The following is a 20,177-nucleotide window of genomic DNA, read 5'->3' as shown; positions in this document are numbered from 1 at the left end:
AAAAAAATCAGAGATTGCAAGTATTCTGATTATTTATAATAGTCCAACATAACATGTATGTGGCAGATTTAATACACCAAGGAAAATGATTAAATAGCATATTCCTTATTAATTATAATATAAAAGACACATTTATTAAAAACATACGTTGTTCAGTTGTAGGCTACAGTAGGCCTACAACAGATATGTTTTTAATAAATGTGTACTAGGCTACTAATATTGTTAATATTTATAATATTATTATTATTATTAATAATAATAATAATAATAATAATAGTATATTGATTAGTTGAATCTAGCTCATATAGGCTATGTTTGTAAAGACAATTTAATTTGAAGAATAACAAATTTTAAATAAAATTACAATTAGGATATATTTTGGTGTGTTTCTAATTAATTAGCTACAGTTCTCTATGTAAAAACCTTTAAAATTAGTAATTATAATTTTTCACATGAATAGCCTAGGCTACATGATGTTCAGTTAGCCTACTTTTTTATGAAAAAATTGGATTTAATAATTTCCTCTGCGCAGAAACATAACTAATTAATTAGAAAGTGGTATCATCACACTTAGGCCTACTTTGGCAGCAGCCACAGCTGGACAAAGTATTGGCTGCTGGAGATGCCGCTGAGATGCGGCTGGAGCGACAGCTGGCTGTTGGAGATGCCGCCGCAATTTCAGCTTTGTAGGCCTACAGCTTTTTTGAATTAATATCAGAATTGTGCAGCACATCAGAAACTCATTTCTGTATTAACTGAACTCATTTCTGTATTAACGGAATAACCGTTATATCATATTTAATGACATTTCAAATTAATATTTAATAAACAGCATTTTCTGAAACATAAAAGTGATATTGACACTTCTTGCTGGAAACTTAAAACGTTACATAGCCTGTATCAATAGGCTACTCAGAACAATTGCAGCTTTCTCTGATGTAGGCCTAACGGAGAATCAGAAACTCAAAACTTTATTTACAAAGGATATGCTTACACATGATATAGCTATATGCTACTCTGTGGTAGCTACATAATGTTATTTAGTTAAAATGCAGTTAATAAAATAAAAAATATTGATTGCTGGAGATGCCGCTGCACCGGAAAGTCCTGCCATCAGTGAGCGGCATCTCCAGCGGCATCTCCAGCGGCCATCAGTGTGCGGCATCTCCAGCGGCATCAGTGAGCGGCATCTCCAGCGGCATCAGTGAGCGGCATCTCCAGCGGCATCTCCAGCGGCCATCAGTGTGCGGCATCTCCAGCGGCATCAGTGAGCGGCATCTCCAGCGGCCATCAGTGTGCGACATCTCCAGCGGCCATCAGTGTGCGGCATCTCCAGCGGCATCAGTGAGCGGCATCTCCAGCGGCCATCAGTGTGCGGCATCTCCAGCGGCATCAGTGAGCGGCATCTCCAGCGGCATCTCCAGCGGCATCAGTGAGCGGCATCTCCAGCGGCATCTCCAGCGGCCATCAGTGTGCGGCATCTCCAGCGGCATCAGTGAGCGGCATCTCCAGCGGCCATCAGTGTGCGACATCTCCAGCGGCCATCAGTGTGCGGCATCTCCAGCGGCATCAGTGAGCGGCATCTCCAGCGGCCATCAGTGTGCGGCATCTCCAGCGGCCATCAGTGTGCGGCATCTCCAGCGGCATCAGTGAGCGGCATCTCCAGCGGCCATCAGTGTGCGGCATCTCCAGCGGCATCAGTGAGCGGCATCTCCAGCGGCATCTCCAGCGGCATCAGTGAGCGGCATCTCCAGCGGCATCTCCAGCGGCCATCAGTGTGCGGCATCTCCAGCGGCATCAGTGAGCGGCATCTCCAGCGGCCATCAGTGTGCGACATCTCCAGCGGCCATCAGTGTGCGGCATCTCCAGCGGCCATCAGTGTGCGGCATCTCCAGCGGCTATCAGTGAGCGGCATCTCCAGCGGCCATCAGTGTGCGGCATCTCCAGCGGCATCAGTGTGCGGCATCTCCAGCGGCCATCAGTGTGCGACATCTCCAGCGGCCATCAGTGTGCGGCATCTCCAGCGGCATCAGTGAGCGGCATCTCCAGCGGCCATCAGTGTGCGGCATCTCCAGCGGCCATCAGTGTGCGGCATCTCCAGCGGCATCAGTGAGCGGCATCAGTGAGCGGCATCTCCAGCGGCCATCAGTGTGCGACATCTCCAGCGGCCATCAGTGTGCGGCATCTCCAGCGGCATCAGTGAGCGGCATCTCCAGCGGCCATCAGTGTGCGGCATCTCCAGCGGCCATCAGTGAGCGGCATCTCCAGCGGCATCAGTGAGCGGCATCTCCAGCGGCCATCAGTGTGCGGCATCTCCAGCGGCATCAGTGAGCGGCATCAGTGAGCGGCATCTCCAGCGGCATCAGTGAGCGGCATCTCCAGCGGCCATCAGTGTGCGGCATCTCCAGCGGCATCAGTGAGCGGCATCTCCAGCGGCCATCAGTGTGCGGCATCTCCAGCGGCATCAGTGAGCGGCATCTCCAGCGGCCATCAGTGAGCGGCATCTTCAGCAGGCAGGACTTTCCGGTGCAGCGGCATCTCCAGCAATCAATATTTTTTATTTTATTAACTTTATTAATTATTTTATTGTCCAGCTGTGGCTGCTGCCAAAGTAGCCTAGGCCTAAGTGTGATGATACCACTTTCTGATTAATTAGTTATGTTTCTGCGCAGAGGAAATTATTAAATCCAATTTTTTCATAAAAAAGTAGGCTAACTGAACATCATGTAGCCTAGGCTATTCATGTGAAAAATTATAAATACTAATTTTAAAGGTTTTTACATAGAGAACTGTAGCTAATTAATTAGAAACACACCAAAATATATCCTAATTGTAATTTTATTTAACATTTGTTATTCTTCAAATTAAATTGTCTTTACAAACATAGGCTATATGAGCTAGATTCAACTAATCAATATACTATTATTATTAGTAGTATTAATAATAATAATATTATAAATATTAACAATATTAGTAGCCTAGTACTAGTAGCCTACACATTTATTAAAAACATATCTGTTGTAGGCCTACTGTAGCCTACAACTGAACAACATGTTTTTAATAAATGTGTCTTTTATATTATAATTAATAAGGAATATGCTATTTAATCATTTTCCTTGGTGCATTAAATCTGCCACATACATGTTATGTTGGACTATTATAAATAATCAGAATACTTGCAATCTCTGATTTTTTTTATCATGTTAAAATCATAATTGACTGATGGCCGCTGGAGATGCCGCCGGAAGTGCCGCTCACTGGTGGCCGCTGGAGATGCCGCTCCCGCATTTGGCCGCTGGACATGCCGCTCACTGGTGGCAGCTGGAGATGCCGCCGGAAGTGCCGCTTCGAGATGCCGATGCCGCATTTTGCGCTAGCCCTTACTGTTCTTTTCAGGGACCAACAATCTAATATGAGTGCATCAGCTGCACGTGTAATCAAGGTAAACGCACAAATCCCGTATGCTTGGATGAACATTGCAGATGGGAGATGATAGACATCTAAACGCACACACATTTCCAGATGTCTTCCGAAGTCCATTGGAGTTGCTGCTTAACAAAAGCCTCAGCCAGAGCCATAGAGAGAAAGAGTTGCGACACTCTTTGATGTCGCCGCTATGGCTGTCACGTGGTTCATGTAAGCCCCAATAGTTCCAAAACACACGCTGGCTGTCATGTTCTTCGAAGGGACAGACAGCAGCGATTGTATTATTGAACGGTAAATATAAAATAAAACACACACCCAAGTACTTTTTCAGCTGTTATTGCATTATTGCATTTTGTTAATGTCAGTTTTGCATTTGGAGATAAGTTTTAGGCTATATTTTTGGAGGGAAAAGCTTAGTGTTCATGTTCGCATGGGTAGTAGCACTGGCTTTAGCGGCTCTAACTTAACTTTTCCATATCATTCATCTGATGATGGACGTCTCATGATATTTATTTTAGCACAACTGGGCTGTATTAGGCTATTGATTCCCGTGATTTTGCTTATAAATTTTGATTCAGCCATTAGCCTACCTTCGTGATCACGCAAAGAGGTCTGCCGTGGCGGTCCGTTCAGAGTTCGCTTAAATATTTTTTATTAAACAATGACAGACAACAAAAATGTGTGCTTGTGTGGGTGTGTGTGAACCAGAAAAACAAAAACCAGGGGCAGGTGATCCATGAAACAGACAGGACTGGTGATCCCATAACAATCCTAGAGGTCCAGCATTGTTCTCACAAGCCGCTTCACTCAAGACAATAAAACATAATGAAAAGTTAGTATATCCCAAAAAATTAAATAAAATAAAAGTTGCTATAAAGGTGGTAGTGATTCATTACCGAACTCTTACTGTCACAGCTGACGAAGTCGCACTAGCTAGCAGGCAGTGCTTGAAAATTGGTTGAAACAACCAACATAAAATATAAATAATTACGCTGTGCATATACAAATGAAGACCAGTATAAGCATCGCAAAGGGCCTCTGATACAACATAGACAGTTGACAAATCAAAAGAGGTCGATATTTCAGCAACTTAACTCTGGAACAACTCGACGCGCAGCAATCTAAGTGAATGGTGTCCAACGCCAAAATGACAGTGTTTGGAACTATTCCGATCTTCAAATCCCGGAAGTAGGCGGTTAAAAGCGCCGCCATTATTTACAACGGAGGTCTATGGGAGTGTCGCAACTCTTTCTCTCTATGGCTCTGGCCTCAGCCAGGAGGAGGATTTTTGGTGCTGCATCTCATTGGTTGACCAAAGTAGTAGTAGTTTTTTTCTTGCACAGTTTCAGTAGTTGCAGAACTGATATATGAATACCATGGAGACACAAGCGAAGGTTTAAATATGTTGTTGCTTAATAAGCAATGCTTATCTTTAATTAAGTTATTGTTTATAATGCATTATTTGACTGCTGTTTTTTTATGTTCTAGCCTGTTCTTTATGGATACTTTAGGAGTTCTTGCTCTTGGAGAGTCCGGATAGGTGAGTCTTGAAGACATCAGTTAATTCTATTACTCTATTACTATTTCTGCATATTTCAAATGTTGGTTTACTCTAATATGTTTTTAAATATTCCTAGCGTTTGCATTGAAAGGCATTGAATATGAGCAAAAACCAGTGAATCTCATCAAGGATGGTGGGCAGCAGGTATACCGCAGAAATCGCTGCTCTGGATTGTTAATATTTATCTAGTGTTATCTATACAGGGGCTTTCAAACTGGGGTCCGGGGACCGCAAGGGAGTGCTAGGTGGTCTGTGGAGAATTTTAGAGAAAAATTAAATAAATAAAAAAGATTAAAAGAATAAATATATTAAAATGAAGAAATTAAATTAAAATTGAATTAAAATAAATAATACAAATTAGATTAATATAGATTGGATGTGTTTTAAATGAAATTAGATTCAATTTTAGGATGGGTGTCCCTCACGAGGATGATCATATATGCTGGTCCTTGGCCTCTAAAAGATTGAAAGCCTCTGATCTATTACATTACATGTTGGCACCAACTCAATTCTCTTAACTGAGTAATCTTCTTCACAAGCTCACAGATCAGTTTAAGGCAATTAATCCAATGCAGCAAGTTCCTGCAGTCACCATCGACGGCATCACCTTGTCTCAGTCGGTGAGAACATGGCTTCTCCTGCTTTGTAGCACACAGAAATGATATGATTTTATGTCAACATTGATTTGTTATTTAACAACACAGTTGGCCATTATCCAGTACATTGAGGAAACTCGGCCACAGCCCCGCCTCCTGCCTGCAGACCCAAAGCAGCGAGCTCACGTCCGCATCATTTGTGACATCATCGCATCAGGGATCCAACCCCTCCAGGTGAGTGAGAGACATGACATCATTTTTAAAGTCGGCATGAAATGGAAGGGATGTATATCTGAGTGAAACGACTTTTTGAACAAGAAAAAATGTAGGGCGGGGCTTGATTTTGTTCATTTTGATTGGATGGTTGAGGTTTATTGCTGTGATGTCATGTGAGTGACAGGTTGATCCCGCCCTCACGCCAGTAAACGTGTCATCAGAGAACAGAAGAGATCATTATTTTGATTATGATTATGAGGGTACATGAATTAAAAAAATAATAATGATGTGGATGGATAAATCATTCATAAATACTGCAGTATTCCATCGAAAAATAAGAATGGTCCATTTTGATTTCAGTGACTTTAAAGGTGCACATTTGTAAAAATAAATAAAAAATAAATAAATAAACAGAGCCCAACCCCAAATCCCTATAATATTTCCATCACTACCAGGTCACTTTTTGTCCTTTAACAAAAAGTTTCCGCTCATTTTATCATCTGTGAGGTAAAAATCATGTCCAATCACAGAGAAAAGTTCATTTTGCTTTTGCATCAGTGCTTTATTTAGAGAATGTCAGTCAAACATTACATTAAAAACCTCAGTGACCCATTATTTTTAATGATGCTATATTTCAGAATCTGTATGTGATCCAGAAGATTGGAGCAGAGAAGGTACAGTGGGCTCAACATTTCATCAACCGAGGATTCGAGGGTGAGTTTTTTTCATGAAGGACTTTTAAATGCAGTGACATCTTCTTGCTGTCATCAGGGGCCTGTACCATGATGGCAGTTGACCAAACTCAGGGTTGCAGGATTAGTTTCGAGTTGACAAAACCAAACCAATCCAACCAGGCTTTGTTGGTACCATGATGCTGATCATCAACTGTCTCTGTCAACTCAGGCTTTGATCCTGAGTTCAGTAGTTTAGGTGTGACATCAGTAGCGAACAGCCAATCACATGCTGAGAAAGAGTGAAACTCATTCAAAACTCATTGAAATTAATTTCTCGCGAGAGAAGCAGCGCAATTCACTTATTAAATAAAAGTATTTAAATATTAAGAATTTAAACAAATTTACACAGCAAGAAGAAAATAGCCGTCTATGGAAGAGGACAACTAAAAGAAAAAGTCTCGCTATTGTATATCAGTGCAAGTAAAAGTTGTGAAGTTAGTTTATACAGTTGATAAAGGTATAGAGAGTCATTTTATAGCTTCATATTGATTCTAAAGTGTATTTATATTACCTTTATATATTTATTCATTTAAACTCTGCGTAATAATAATTGAACTAAAATTGTAAGTGTGATCGATTAAATGTATAATAATTACATAAATAATATTTAAATCATACAAATTTATTATTCTAAATAAGCATTACTAAAAGCCAGACGATTTTGTCTTTAGAAGTTTGTTACTGTATGTAGTGATCTTTAATTTGGAGTGGAAACAGGTGGATTGACTATCGCCAGAGCCCGTCTACAGAGAGCCTGGCCACTCCCTATTAAGTCCTATTGTACCGAATGTTGGTTGTAGTTCCACCATAGTTCCACTGGGGGCGATCGCCATGAGTGCAAAACGAATGGGAGTCTATGGAGCTAGACGGCTAAATTTGTCTCTTTCACCCGATTGCCGTTGAGAAATCTCAGATTTGATTGTAGGTTTTGCAAGTTCAACATGGGTTATAGGTCGAAAGTTGAATGAACGAGTACTTATGTCCTTTCGATTTCTTACAGGTTGAGTTGTTGTTGCCCATAACACGCTAGCATTCTGCTAATGAACGCTGATTGGTCAGTGAAGGACTGATTACGACCAGAGATACCACTTGATGGCATCGTGTGTGTGTGTGTGTGTATTTTCGCCGTGGTCTTTTAAAACAACAAAACAAAAACTCGTCTAGCACGTGTGTTTACCTGTGTCAGCTGTGTGTGTTTACCTGTGTCAGCTGTGTTGTCGATGCCTGGAGAGAAAAGAAAGTGCAGAGCGCGAAAGCACCAGAGTGACTGAAGGATTGCCGTAAAGCAGTATCTCTGGTCGTACGATGTGTATGACGTCATTGACATTTTTAAAGACTTTTTAAAGCAAATAAGTGACTCTAAAAAATCTAACGCCCAGCAATGTGTAATTTCTTTGTATCTCCTTTCGAATACAACATTCAAATTACTAGACAAAAAATGATATCCTGAGAAAAGTGGATTTTGAGGGGTATAGCGCCATAGACCTCCAATCATTCTGCACTCGTCCTGTGAGCGCCCTCATATGGAATCAGAGTGGAACTGCAACCAGTTCAGAAGCCGGAAGTGTACTGAGAGTGGAAGTTCTCCCCCTTATTAGACATTCTCTGCTATCGCATTAGACATGTGTCACTTTGCTCACAGCTGATTGGTCCAAATTCGTTTTGCAACCTCTTACCTGGAACATAACCTGCCCCGGACCAGGTTAGCCGTGGAGCGCGAGTTACTATGGCGATGGACACTTTTAAAAGCCAAACCACTTTTCATGGTGCCTAAAACCCAGTGTTGGCGCAAACTAAACTGAAACATACCTGGCCAGCCACTTAAACCGGCTTCATGGTAGGCCCCAGGTTATTTGTTTTTATCTTTGATCCAATTACTGTCCCAACATGCTAACTAATTGCTTTAATTGTATAATGGAAATGTTTATTGTGTGTGTTATTTGAAGCTCTGGAGCCTATCCTGAAGCAGACTGCAGGAAAATACTGTGTGGGTGATGAGGTAATAATACTTTACCAAATGTAATCAAAAGAAATCACAGTATATTATATATTCAAATCTTTGGGGTTGGTAAGATTTTTAATGTTTTTTTAATAAGTCTCTTATGCTCACCAAGGCTGCATTTATTTGATTAAAAGCACTGTAAAACCCATAATATTGAGACATATTATTACAATTTATTACCTGTTTTCTGTTTTAATATGTTTAAATATAATTTATCCTAGCTGAATCAAAGTATTATTATTATTTAATCTTACAGACCCCACACTTTTAAACAGTGATGAATGAGAATTATAAATTCAACTTTAATGTGCTTTGACATCATGGCGTTATTACACCGTTCATCCTCTAGATATCCATGGCAGATATTTGTCTTGTGCCTCAAGTCTACAACGCTGAAAGGTAAAACATGTCTCTTTAAAGCTAACATTATTGAGTGCAGCCGGTCGGGTTCCGGAAGTAAAAACTCCATTCAGTTCCTCCATAGGGAAAATGATTTTTAATGATAAATTATAAACCTTTAAAGACAGCCCTGCTGTGAGCTACTATTTGCATCTGCTGAAGCTGTTAGCCTGCATTATTTCAACTTAGTTTTAAAATAATCATGTTTAAGAGCAGAATTCATGGTGAAATACTACATTAACCATGAAGCTGTACAGAATATTCCTCCAATCAAGACAGTTGAAACAAGCTAAACATACCAAAAGAGCTCTTTCCCATGAAGCACTGCGAAATAATGACGTAACCTCTTTAAAACAGTCTTCCTACGCTCTCAAAATACTTGTATTTACAAATAAACAAATATTTCAATATATACACATATTTTGGAATAAACGTAAAATATATTGTATATTTTATATATATATATATATATATATATATATATATATATGTGGCATTCTGAAATGTCAAACTTATAAAAAAATTATAAATCAAACATAAGTTCATGTCCCAGTTACAGTGAATGTAGTCAAATTTTCCTGTTTAAACATTACATTCAAAAGAGACCAAATACAATTCTGTTTTGTATTTTTACATTGACAACGTTATTAATGTTCTATTTATTAAAACCAAGTATAAATCTCAAGTTAGTGTTTTTAAGCATTATTACATCTAAAATAATAACTAGAGGCAGTAACAATTTTAACATTTTATTTGTGAACTGATGTTCAGCTGTTCTTTTTAAGTCAACTTATGTTCATCAGTCATCTAACTCAGTAAACACGGCTCACAGACGAAGATGGACCTTTCATTTCACCCAGCGGATTGATCATTAAGAAAACCCCACAGTAATCATGGTTTTAGTTTTGATTTTGAAGTGATATCACTGCTATTTTTGCAGTGGTTTACTTGCCTTTTAATTAGTCTGTCCATTAACGCCATATTGTTATACATGCATGTTATTTTGTTTTTAGGTTTTATTTTCTCATCCAATTATTTGAGGCACTGCCTCATTTTTAATTGAGAAGTTTTTATTTTGATTATGCTGTTCACAATGCTTCATGGGATTGTCTCACTAAAGCTGTTAAAACTATCTTGTACCTGTCTTTTTATCCAATCAAAGTGTGTAATGTTTCTTATTCAACTCGTTGCTGATGGACTTGGATCATGGCTTCTAGCGCTTTATCTACGTTTTTTTTTAAATCCCTATGGGAGAAATTAATGGGAAAAAATACTTCCTGGACCAATGCCACTAAAAAAGTGCTGTTGCACTTTCGACTTTTGCTAAACACAAACATTAATGTAAATTCTACCATCCTTTAGGTTCAAGGTGGATATGTCCCAGTTCCCTACTATCAGACGATTAAACCAGACCTTAATTGAGATCGATGCTTTCAAAGCCAGTCATCCATCACATCAGCCTGATACGCCTGATGATTTGCAGGCATAACTTTCTAATGATCCATAATGAAATCAATAAATCGCTTTGATAAACAGTTGTGAGACTCTTCATTAAAAAGTTAAGACAGTTCAGATTCTTTTTTTTTTCGCAAAGTACTGCATTTATTGCTTTGGTGAAAAGTCTAGATTTGCTTTTAGTAACTTTCAGACATCCATGAACAAGAGTTAAACTGTACATGCCAGTGACTTAAAGGAAAATGTGTGAGTACAACGTCAAACGTACAAAGTGGACAAAAAATACAAACGTGAAAACGTGTCAAATACGTGCAAAATAAGAGAAAGCATTTATTGCACAAAAATACATTGAGTCTCTGAATGTACTAAATACAAATCTGAACTACACATGTAAGTGAGAGTGAAGCCTTTGCTTGCTTTGAAGGAGATTATAAAAACAGTAGCTGTAAAACAGCTGTTCATGCTAAAACTGCAACAATGCAACGTTTAAAAAAAAGCAAACGATAAAAGTGCTGCTTATATTCCAATTTTTTACATTACGTTCCTGTAAAACCCTACATTCATTTCTTAGAAGAAAAAAAATAATCCTGTAGTCCCTGATCCTAAACACGGAGTTCAACCGTGCATTTAATGGTGTCATTATAAAATGTTCCTGAACAGTCGGACCCTCCAAACACTAGGACGTTACACTGGAGAGAGAGGCTGTTGCCATGACGCCGATCCCTCGCATCCCTCGCGTCTGAAGATAAAGCCTTCGTACAAGCCAGGCTTATCAGACTGTGGCCTGCGCGAGGCTTAGAGCAAAGCAATGGGGACACCACTGATGTCCAGGAGCTGGTATCTGCAAACATGCATCCCTTGATCATGATCAAACCTTTCAGACTAATAACGGTAAAGCCTTGTAAAGAACCAATCAATGATTTGGGACATTTGGTCCATGTCTGTTAGCTTTGAGACCATCTATATCAGGGGTATTCAATTAAAGGGCATCAGTAGTACTTTATGTCTGCTGGGAAAAAGAGAATGTGACAGAGCTTGTAATAAAACAAGAATCACGATTGGCTTGGCTTTTCAGAGGTGGCGAGAACTGAGGGATTTTAAATTATTGAACAGATAAATTGCCATATGTAGCTCTCCATAGCCCCTTTCACACAGCGCGATGATTCCGGCAAATTGCCGGAAAATTGCCAGAACGCCTTCTGTGTGAACGCAAACACGACCCGGGATTGATGCCGGCATCGATGCCGGGTTGGGGACCTAGTAACATTGCCGTGTTCAGTCCCGGAACGCGCGCTGTGTTAAAAGCCGTAATAATGCCGTGTCGTAGTGATGACGGTACGTAATGCGCAAGTTTATGATCGAATCAGAGAAAAACAATCAACCCGGTCACACTAAATGCGTCTTAATAGCACGCATTGTGTTTATCGTGCAATTTAAACGCCAAAATGAGTTTTTACGTGCATATGATACGCATGGGTAGGATTAGTCGTGTGGGGTGCGTGTGTATTACACGCAATAAAGTGCGTATCAAATGCACGTGAAAACTGCGTATCATGTGCACGTAAAAACTCATTTTCGCATATAAATTGCACGATAAACAGACAAATCGCAGCTCATAAGCAAACTTAAAGGGATAGTTCACCCAAAAATGAAAATTCTGTCATCATTTACTCACCCTCAAGTTGTTTCAAACCTGTAAGAATTTCTTTTTTCTGCTGAACACAAAAGATGATATTTTGAAAAATGTCTGTAACCAAACAGTTGATGGACCCCATTGACTTCCATAGTATTATTTTTTTCCTACTATGGAAGTCAATGGGGTCCATCAACTGTTTGGTTACAGACATTTTTCAAAATATCATCTTTTGTGTTCAGCAGAAAAAAGAAATTCTTACAGGTTTGAAACAACTTGAGGGTGAGTAAATGATGACAGAATTTTCATTTTTGGGTGAACTATCCCTTTAAGACGCTGCTGAGACATTACAAGTCACATCGATGTCACGTGTCTTTATGGGATTTTTACGGGTTGTGTGTGAACGCACTCTCTGATTCCGGAAAATCACTGGCAGTGTGAATGAACCAAAATCAAACGAACCCGGGTCAAATCCCGGGTCACTTTATCCGTGTATTTTCCGGAATCTCTGTGTGAAAGGGACTCATAACAGAGTTGATTGTAAGGCATGTAATGTGAGGGGGCTTTTCATTATGGTTGTAGCTCTGTGCTGGAATTTATTTTAAAGGAAGTATTGTGTTTATTAATGGGTAAAGCTACAGTATCGTCTTCAGCTAGTCAGCTTGAGATCCTCTCCATCTAAATTGATTATATCTCTTAAGCCTAGTAGTGAGTGTTTTATGAGCGGTAGAAAAAACATATTCATCCGCACTGTCACGAAGTGACGAAGCACAAACAAAACAATGCAGTTTTTTACCGCTATAGCTATTTTAAAACCAATTCACAAGTTGGTTGGTACTTTAAGGTATTTAAACTTTAATTAGATATACACTGCCCAGCCTAAATAAAAAGTCGCTGTTTGGATTTATATATGCAAATACTAAAGTCTGTGATTGGATCAGTATTGCAGTGATTATTATGTTTCTTGCATGTTATATGTTTGGCAACAGTTCTTCTAACCCTAATTGAAGGTGTGTGTAGCTTTTCATTCCTCAAACTACCATGTATGAATGAAGACACATCATGGCCATATTCCAGGATGACAATGTCTAGATTCACCAGGCTCAAATTGTGAAAGAATGGTTGTGAGGGAGCATGAAGAATCATTTTCACACGTGAATTGGCTTGAGTCCAGACCTTAAATTCATTGAAAGTCTTTGGGATGTGCTGGAGGAGACTTTACAGAGTGCTGGACTCTTGCACTATCAATACAAGATCTTGACTGAAGAGTCAACAGTGATTCAAACAGTGACTTTTTTTTGTCCGGGCAGTGTAGATATTTGTATAGTACTTCATGTAGTCAGTTAGGGAATGACAGACCTATGTTAAAGAGATGGAGGTCCTGTAGGGCTCCTATAGCACTGCAGCCTCCGCTGATCAGCACCCTGTTGTCAGACACGGGTAGAGCAGCGTGAAACCTGCACAGTTGAATCCAGTAAGTCTTCACTTCAATACACATGCACAGCACACAAGCCCACTCAGTGAATAATTTCTAAATGGTTCAAAAGGGAATTTTACTTACTTTATCAACGTATTATAAAGTTCTTTAAAAAATAAGTTGTGATGGTCTGAAGAGCCTTCATAATTTAAAGTCTTACCCACGAGCCAATGGTGGCATGTTTTCGTACTTCACAGCTGTGTATTCCATGAAGCCTTTTCCACAAGAAAGAAAAGACTTAGTATTCGAGACTGGGATAATATGAACAACAGCAGACAGTGAATACCAGAAGATACCCATGTGCTCCGGGTCATTACCGAGATCCAGGATGTGAAGATCGTTGAGGTAGGTCGCGGTTTTTCTCCCACCAAAAATGATCATCTTGTTGGACAGCAACGTGTTGGAGTGCCTGATATAAACATCAACAAACAATTAGGACAAATTATAGTTCAAATAAATGGACTAAAATCTTAGTTCACCCCAAAAAATTTTAAATTCTGTCATTTACTCACCCTCAATTTTTTCTAAACCTGTATGAGTTTCTTTCTTCTGTTGAAAACAAAAGATGATATTTTGGTAACCAGAAAGTTGACGGTAGCCACTGACTTCCATAGTATTTTTCTTTTTCCTACTATGGAAACCAATGGCTACCGTCAACTGTCTGGTTACCAACATTCTTCAAAATATATTTTGTTTTCAACAGAAGAAGAAACTCATACCGGTTTGAATCAACTTGAGTGAGTAAATGACGACAATTAAAATTTTTGGGTGAACTATCCCTTTTAATTTAATATGGCGTCTAACCTGACTGAGGTCTATAGCAGATCTCAACAGCTTGATTGTTTATATCACTGCAAAATATCAACTACATTGCCTAGCGATGTATTTTGCTGCTATATAAACAATCAGGCAGTTGAGATTTGCTATATACTGTAGAATATCGCTTTATGTGAGCATACTGTGTGTGGAAAAAGTAGGATAAATCAGACTGATCCAGTTCCCGTGGAAGCTTGTTTCCACCACAGAATGAAAACAAATAAAAAAAGGTTATTGGGACTTCTCAAAAATTCGGACTCTTTTTTCTTGCAATTGTGAGTTATAAAGTAAAAAATACAGAGAAATAAACTCTTTATCTCACAATTTTTCTTCATTTATTTCTCTCTACTCTCTACTTTATAACTTGTAATTGCAAGTTTATACCTTGCAATTCTGACTGTGACGTATAAATAGAAAAGAAACTCAAAATTGTGAGATAAGTCAAAATTACCTTTTTTATGTTTTATTCCATGATGGAAACAAGCTACCATAGGTTCCCAAGTCACTGAATGTTGTATGGACTACTTTTATGAAGATTAGGAAGATTGAAGAGGAAGAAAAAGAGAAAGTTAACTACTTACCCAAACCTGGGCAGAGGACGGTCACCCTCCACAATCGGCTGATACCACAGACCATGTTCTGGGTTGAAGATGTATAACGCGTTACTGCACTCCTTGCCTTCAGGACATCGGCTGGGCTGCACCCCTCCAAATACATACAACTCCTTCTTATAGACTGTGCCACTGTGGTATGCCAATGACGGGATGTTTCCCTTTGCCTATCCGAACCCAAAGGTGACACACAGTATGCAGAAACCAAATGATCATGTTACACAAAACATACACAAATCCTAAATTAACTGCCTGTTATTACTGAAATAAATGATCCAATACTCACAGAAACAAGCTTCCACTTCCATGTTATAGTGTCCAGTACATAAATATCACTGTACCGCTGACCGTCTCTCAGACCACCGTACACATAGATGACTTTAGACTCAGGATCAAAGGTTGCAGAGTGACCTTGTGAGCTTGGTGGACTGACCTCAGATGATGCGACGTCCATGGGGAACCAGAAATCATTGTCTGAGAATTATTACCATTAAGGGTATGTTAAAGGTACATTGCCGTTATTAGTATAAAACAATATAATTTATTAAATAAATATTAAAATACATATTAAATTAATTAATAATTGTATACAATATTTATAGGATTTATATAAATTATATTTAAAAAATAAATACTCCAATTAATCTAAACCAAAGACATTTCGTCAAGGAAATTTTCTAAATTATTCCCTTGGTGGTAAGTAACTTAAATAGTCATTTTAGAAATAATAAGTTAATAATTCTATAATAATAATAATAATAATAATAATGCTTACATTAATTACACAATGCATATTTGTAAAAATAAAATAAAAAATTACTGGTACGTCGATAGATTTACTGTTTAACGTACCAATCTCCAGTTTCCATATAGAGTCTTTACAATTGGCCTGGTCATCAGCCTCTCCACCAATCAGAATGGCCGTTTCAGGATCACTCAGACACATTGCGTGGCTCCAGCGCTTTGATGGACAGTCTGAGAAATAAATAAAACACTTTAGCGTTAGGGGTTTTGAGATTTTAATGCCATGTCAGCAGCTGAGGCCATTCTCATGGTCACTTTCTACCAATTATATGGGAATTGAAATATAAAATATAAAATTTAAAGTTTAGAAAAATACATCGTTTTTATTGTACTTTTTATGGGCAATAGATTACCTTGGCAAACACCAGTAATTATTGTCAGTTAAACGGTTTCTTTTCAAAATGTCAATATATAATATTTTGAAATATTACACACATTTGGGTTCTCATTGTGATAGAAAAGATTGATAGTCATTGTAATAAAAATATAAACTATGCCATCATTTCAATAGTTATATCAATAACTAATTCTGAAACTATCACAATGAAACAGTAAAAATGCCAAGTGTGTAAATAAACACGAGTGATATTTCATTTGAGCAGAGGAATGAGCCTTTACCAGCCCTGCAACTCTTCACACGTTTGACGGTCGTCTCGTCCTCTAAATCTATTGCAGACATTTTACAAAGTCTGCGTTTCTTCGGGCTTGAAACTTGCTTTGGATCCCAAGGGCTTTCCGGTTCTTCAGAACTCCAAACATTCCCCTTTATTCCTATAATGGAGCGTCTTGGAGTTTTATCCTTCAAAACCACACAAAGACACAGTAAGTTTAAACATTTGAGACTCTCTCGCTGCCTGGAGATGATCTACTTGCTGAAGAACTAGTTTGTGGATGACTCCAGCCTTACCATTGGCCACACACCCTGAACACTGAGTAGAGCGTTTTCCTGTGTCTCCATTTGGCTTTTGCCCAGCTCCGCACAGCTGACGCTTCCCTCGGGAGGTGATCTCTGGGTGATCTTCATAGAAACACAAGAAGTCATTCTTTTGTGCATTCGTGTAAGTCATGTCTTAAGGTGTTTTTATAAACCTTGTCTAAAAATTCTGAAATCTGATGACTGGTTCAGTTAGAAGTGACCTTGTAATCCACTGAAGAACAATGAATGGATAATTTCTCTTAAGTCTTCAGTAAAGCGTGACTCACATCATGACTCTCTCTGCTGCTGAGAAGGGTGCTGGAGGGATTGGAGGAGTGGTTCAGCGCTAGGCGTTTCCTCCTCACTCGTGGAGTGCTGCTGATAAAACTGGATCTCACCTTCAAATAGGGCTGGGCGACATGGCCAAAAATATCATACGATATCGATATTTATCACGATGTTCATTTACCTTTAACCCTAAAATGCATTCCTTGGGTCTTAAAGGGATACTCCACTTTTTTTTGGAAATATGCTCATTTTACAACTCCCCCAGAGTTAAACAGTTGAGTTTTACCGTTTTCGAATCCATTCAGCCGATCTCCTGGCTGGGTCTGGCGGTACCACTTTTAGCATAGCTTAGCATAGATCACTGAATCGGACAAGACCATTAGCATCTCTCTCAAAAAAATGACCAAAGAGTTTAGATATTTTTCCTATTTAACTCTTCTGTAGTTACATCGTGTACTAAGACCGACGGAAAATGTAAAATTGCGATTTTCTAGGCTGATATGGCTAGGAACTATACTCTCATTCCTGCGTAATAATCAAGAAACTTTGCTGCCGTACCATGAGTCCAGCAGGCGTAATGATATGACGCAGCGCCTGAAAATAGGTCTAATAGGTTGGACAAACTTAGTCCCGGTTACGTTGGAAGTTACCGAGCTGGGGACTATTTTCAGGCGCTGCGTCATATCATTACGCCTGCTGCACTCATGGTACGGCAGCAAAGTTTCTTGAAATCTGCATTAGTGAGAGAAGAGGTTTAAATACCTGTCCAGTGATGCTGAGCAAGACTTTGGCATACACTCCTCTCCTGCCTCTCTGTGTGGCTTCAGTGAGGAGTTCAGGAGTCCAGACTCCCTGCCAGATCAGACACCTTCACAGATAAAGTTTCTGTCAGATAAACTGATAAACTGTCAGTGTCCCAGTAGCAGGGCACTTAGTGGTTTTTTTATTTTTATTGCCTAACTTATTGAGTTAACTTTTAAAAATGGAAGTTTTCATTTGAAGTTTTAGAAAATGTATGTGCTTTTGTCAATTCTATTATTTTTGTTGGTGTTTATATTTCTAATAATTCCTTTTTTTCTTTTTTCAGTTTTAGTAATTGTAGAACTATTTCACTTAGTTTCCAAGTTTTTTTAGAGTCTTAAGTTAAGTTTTTCATCTGATTTTTTTTCATCAATTTTATAAATCACCTCTATTTCATGTATTGACATATATATATATTTTTTTAACTCCTCTTTCATTTTTAAACAATAACATTGGGATGGATTTAGACCAATTGATTTACTGCAGGGCACTCCTATAGTGAGAATGTTCACTGCACTTGCCTGGAGTGAGGTGAAAGAGTCCCGATGACCTGTGATTTGACCTCTGGACCCAGCTGAACCTCCACAGAGATCTCGGTGTCACTGGAGAAGGATGACCATTCCCCTAAACCAAATACTATCAGCTGCTTCGGTAAAGGTAACGGCATCTGAACCTGGTACATCGTACGGTTGACATTTCTAAATGGGGTAAATTAAAGAAAAAAAATTTGTTTTCATACAGGGAGGTGTATGAAAGGGCTAGGGCTAGATTTCACAAGGGCTAGATCCACAATTATACTAACTATTGTATAAATGCTTTGTTACTCAGTGTTTATGTTCTTGTAAATAATGATATTTTATTACAAAGTCCTAAACAAACATGTCCATTTAAACTACACTGGCATACATTCAAAAACGTGTCAACTATATAGTTAAAGTCGGCAAAAAAAAAAAAAACAGAAGTTGTGATCGTCTTTTTTGTCCCTACTGTTTACTATATTCGAATGGGTGGACCTTGACCATTTGACATTGTCCATGGGGAAATGACTGAATTGTTGGATGGTTGTGGTTTGCAATTAGTGTGATCATGTGAGTGACAGGGATTTCTGATGTTGCTTCCTCCTTTCTTCTGTTGAACACAAAAGATATTTTGAAGAATGTTGCTAACAGTTGATGGACAACAACACTATGGAAGTAAATGGGGCCCATCAACTGCTTGGTTACCTATATTCTTCGAAATATATTTTGTGTTCAGCAGAAAAAAAGAAATTCATACAAGTTTGGAACAACTTGAGGATGACAAAATGACAGAATTTTCATTTTTTGGTGAACTATCCTTTTAATCAGTTAGACATACTTAACTACTTTTTTGTAATGAAAAGATTTCTACCCTGAGAAATGGTCATTGCTGTAAAATTGTGACACCCTAAACCCCTTCATGTTTGTTTAATTGCAACCTGCTGCATATAAAACAATATTAGGTCATATATAGTGGATCAAATGAAAGCGCGCGCCCACCGTATAAACTGACGAGGTGCTTCACGTAAGGACCAGACGGCATAAAAGTGAATTTTGCCCATTCTGTTGATTCAGATTCGGTCAAACTCCTCCAGTGCTCTCGGTGTGATGCCTGCAGACACTCAGTCACAGCAGCAGGCTGTCACGCGCAACCTCTGCTGTATATATCACCTCCTGTCCCACACGCGCCACAGGTGTGACCGATCGGTGGATGACATCAAAGTACCGCGAGAGCAGACGGCTCCGTGTGCTTTCAAATCGCTCTCGCGGTACTTTGATACCAAAGTAAGAAAGCAGCTCCGCTTCAAGTCGAACACACCTCTTGATTATTATGGACTGACAGCTCTGCAAACCACCATTAGGCCTACGAACAAGCAAATACTGATAGGCTATATATAGAGTATAGCTAATGAATGGATAATCATAAATAGCTAAATAAATACAAAATCAAAAGTTTAGAAAAAAAATAACAACAGGAGACCTAATTAATAACCTACAAAAAGCCAGTCGGCCTAATACATTTTGTGAAAGCAAATAAAAATGTAACAATCCTGAATAACAAAAAATAAAAAGTTATAGAAAATTAAATATAGAACCTATTGATACAAAAACTCAGTAAAACATTGAATGAAAGAATGATGATCCATGGACCCAATTTTCACAAAATGTAATAATTAATTTGTTAATAATTGTTTAATTAATTTATAAAAAAATACCAATTAGACAGTTATTACACCAAAAATATTTAATACAATACATGCTATTTTCTAGTGTTTTTGCCATCTTTATTTTTAAAACATTTCTTTGTAGCTTTAATTTATTTTATTTCTGTTTTAGTAATTGTAGTACTTACACTTATTTTCAGTATATGTTATTATTATTATTTATACAATACAATAACACAATGCACAGTTATTTATTTATA

The 20,177-nt window shown here is 38.6% G+C and overlaps 2 protein-coding genes across 7 annotated transcripts; one reads left to right on the top strand and one right to left on the bottom strand.

The window, feature by feature from the left end:
• The first annotated feature begins 3,245 nt into the window (after positions 1 to 3,245).
• Positions 3,246 to 10,469, top strand: gstz1 (glutathione S-transferase zeta 1). Of its 3 annotated transcripts, XM_084393554.1 has the most exons (10): positions 3,398 to 3,573; positions 4,704 to 4,820; positions 4,915 to 4,966; positions 5,064 to 5,131; positions 5,527 to 5,607; positions 5,692 to 5,817; positions 6,438 to 6,513; positions 8,480 to 8,532; positions 8,885 to 8,934; positions 10,297 to 10,469. In XM_084393554.1, exons 2-10 carry the CDS (start codon positions 4,794 to 4,796, stop codon positions 10,421 to 10,423), a joined length of 660 nt encoding a protein of 219 aa, XP_084249680.1. In that variant the 5' UTR covers positions 3,398 to 3,573; positions 4,704 to 4,793; the 3' UTR covers positions 10,424 to 10,469. The 3 variants fall into 3 exon arrangements, with proteins under 3 accessions (XP_084249678.1, XP_084249680.1, XP_084249679.1); XM_084393552.1 differs by lacking the exon at positions 4,704 to 4,820 and having other exon boundaries at positions 3,246 to 3,442; XM_084393553.1 differs by lacking the exon at positions 3,398 to 3,573 and having other exon boundaries at positions 4,694 to 4,820.
• Positions 10,391 to 19,618, bottom strand: LOC311280965 (host cell factor 2). 4 transcript variants are annotated; one of them, XM_084393538.1, is made up of 13 exons: positions 19,253 to 19,618; positions 18,257 to 18,433; positions 17,697 to 17,802; positions 16,934 to 17,056; positions 16,638 to 16,748; positions 16,349 to 16,529; positions 15,779 to 15,901; positions 15,213 to 15,400; positions 14,897 to 15,093; positions 13,817 to 13,908; positions 13,660 to 13,714; positions 13,382 to 13,479; positions 10,391 to 11,230 (listed from the first exon to the last, which is right to left on the bottom strand). In XM_084393538.1, the coding sequence occupies exons 1-13, from the start codon at positions 19,312 to 19,314 to the stop codon at positions 10,992 to 10,994; spliced, it is 1,752 nt and encodes a 583-aa protein (XP_084249664.1). In that variant the 5' UTR covers positions 19,315 to 19,618; the 3' UTR covers positions 10,391 to 10,991. The 4 variants fall into 4 exon arrangements, with proteins under 4 accessions (XP_084249664.1, XP_084249663.1, XP_084249665.1 ...); XM_084393537.1 differs by having other exon boundaries at positions 10,522 to 11,230; positions 16,343 to 16,529; positions 19,253 to 19,450; XM_084393539.1 differs by having other exon boundaries at positions 10,522 to 11,230; positions 16,343 to 16,529; positions 16,934 to 17,044; positions 19,253 to 19,390.
• Between the last annotated feature and the right edge of the window lie 559 nt (positions 19,619 to 20,177).

Source organism: Rutilus rutilus (genome assembly GCF_951802725.1).
Source record: "Rutilus rutilus genome assembly, chromosome: 21".
Lineage (NCBI taxonomy): Eukaryota > Metazoa > Chordata > Actinopteri > Cypriniformes > Leuciscidae > Rutilus > Rutilus rutilus.
Note: the sequence above shows the minus strand (reverse complement) of the source record. Positions and strands in the feature narration are given on the sequence as shown.

Bases quoted from the DNA above. Each gene is read 5' to 3' on its own strand.
- gstz1 (XM_084393552.1), top strand. From the start codon at position 3,302: ATGCCGCTCACTGGTGGCAGCTGGAGATGCCGCCGGAAGTGCCGCTTC. The intron at 3,443-4,914 runs GTAAACGCACAA...TTTATGTTCTAG, and splicing joins CAGCTGCACGTGTAATCAAG to CCTGTTCTTTATGGATACTT. The intron at 8,533-8,884 runs GTAATAATACTT...TTCATCCTCTAG, and splicing joins AATACTGTGTGGGTGATGAG to ATATCCATGGCAGATATTTG.
- LOC311280965 (XM_084393537.1), bottom strand. From the start codon at position 19,314: ATGGGCAAAATTCACTTTTATGCCGTCTGGTCCTTACGTGAAGCACCT. The intron at 15,401-15,778 runs GTACGTTAAACA...AATAATTCTCAG, and splicing joins TATATGGAAACTGGAGATTG to ACAATGATTTCTGGTTCCCC. The intron at 11,231-13,381 runs GTCTGTCATTCC...GCATGTTTGCAG, and splicing joins CCTCCATCTCTTTAACATAG to ATACCAGCTCCTGGACATCA.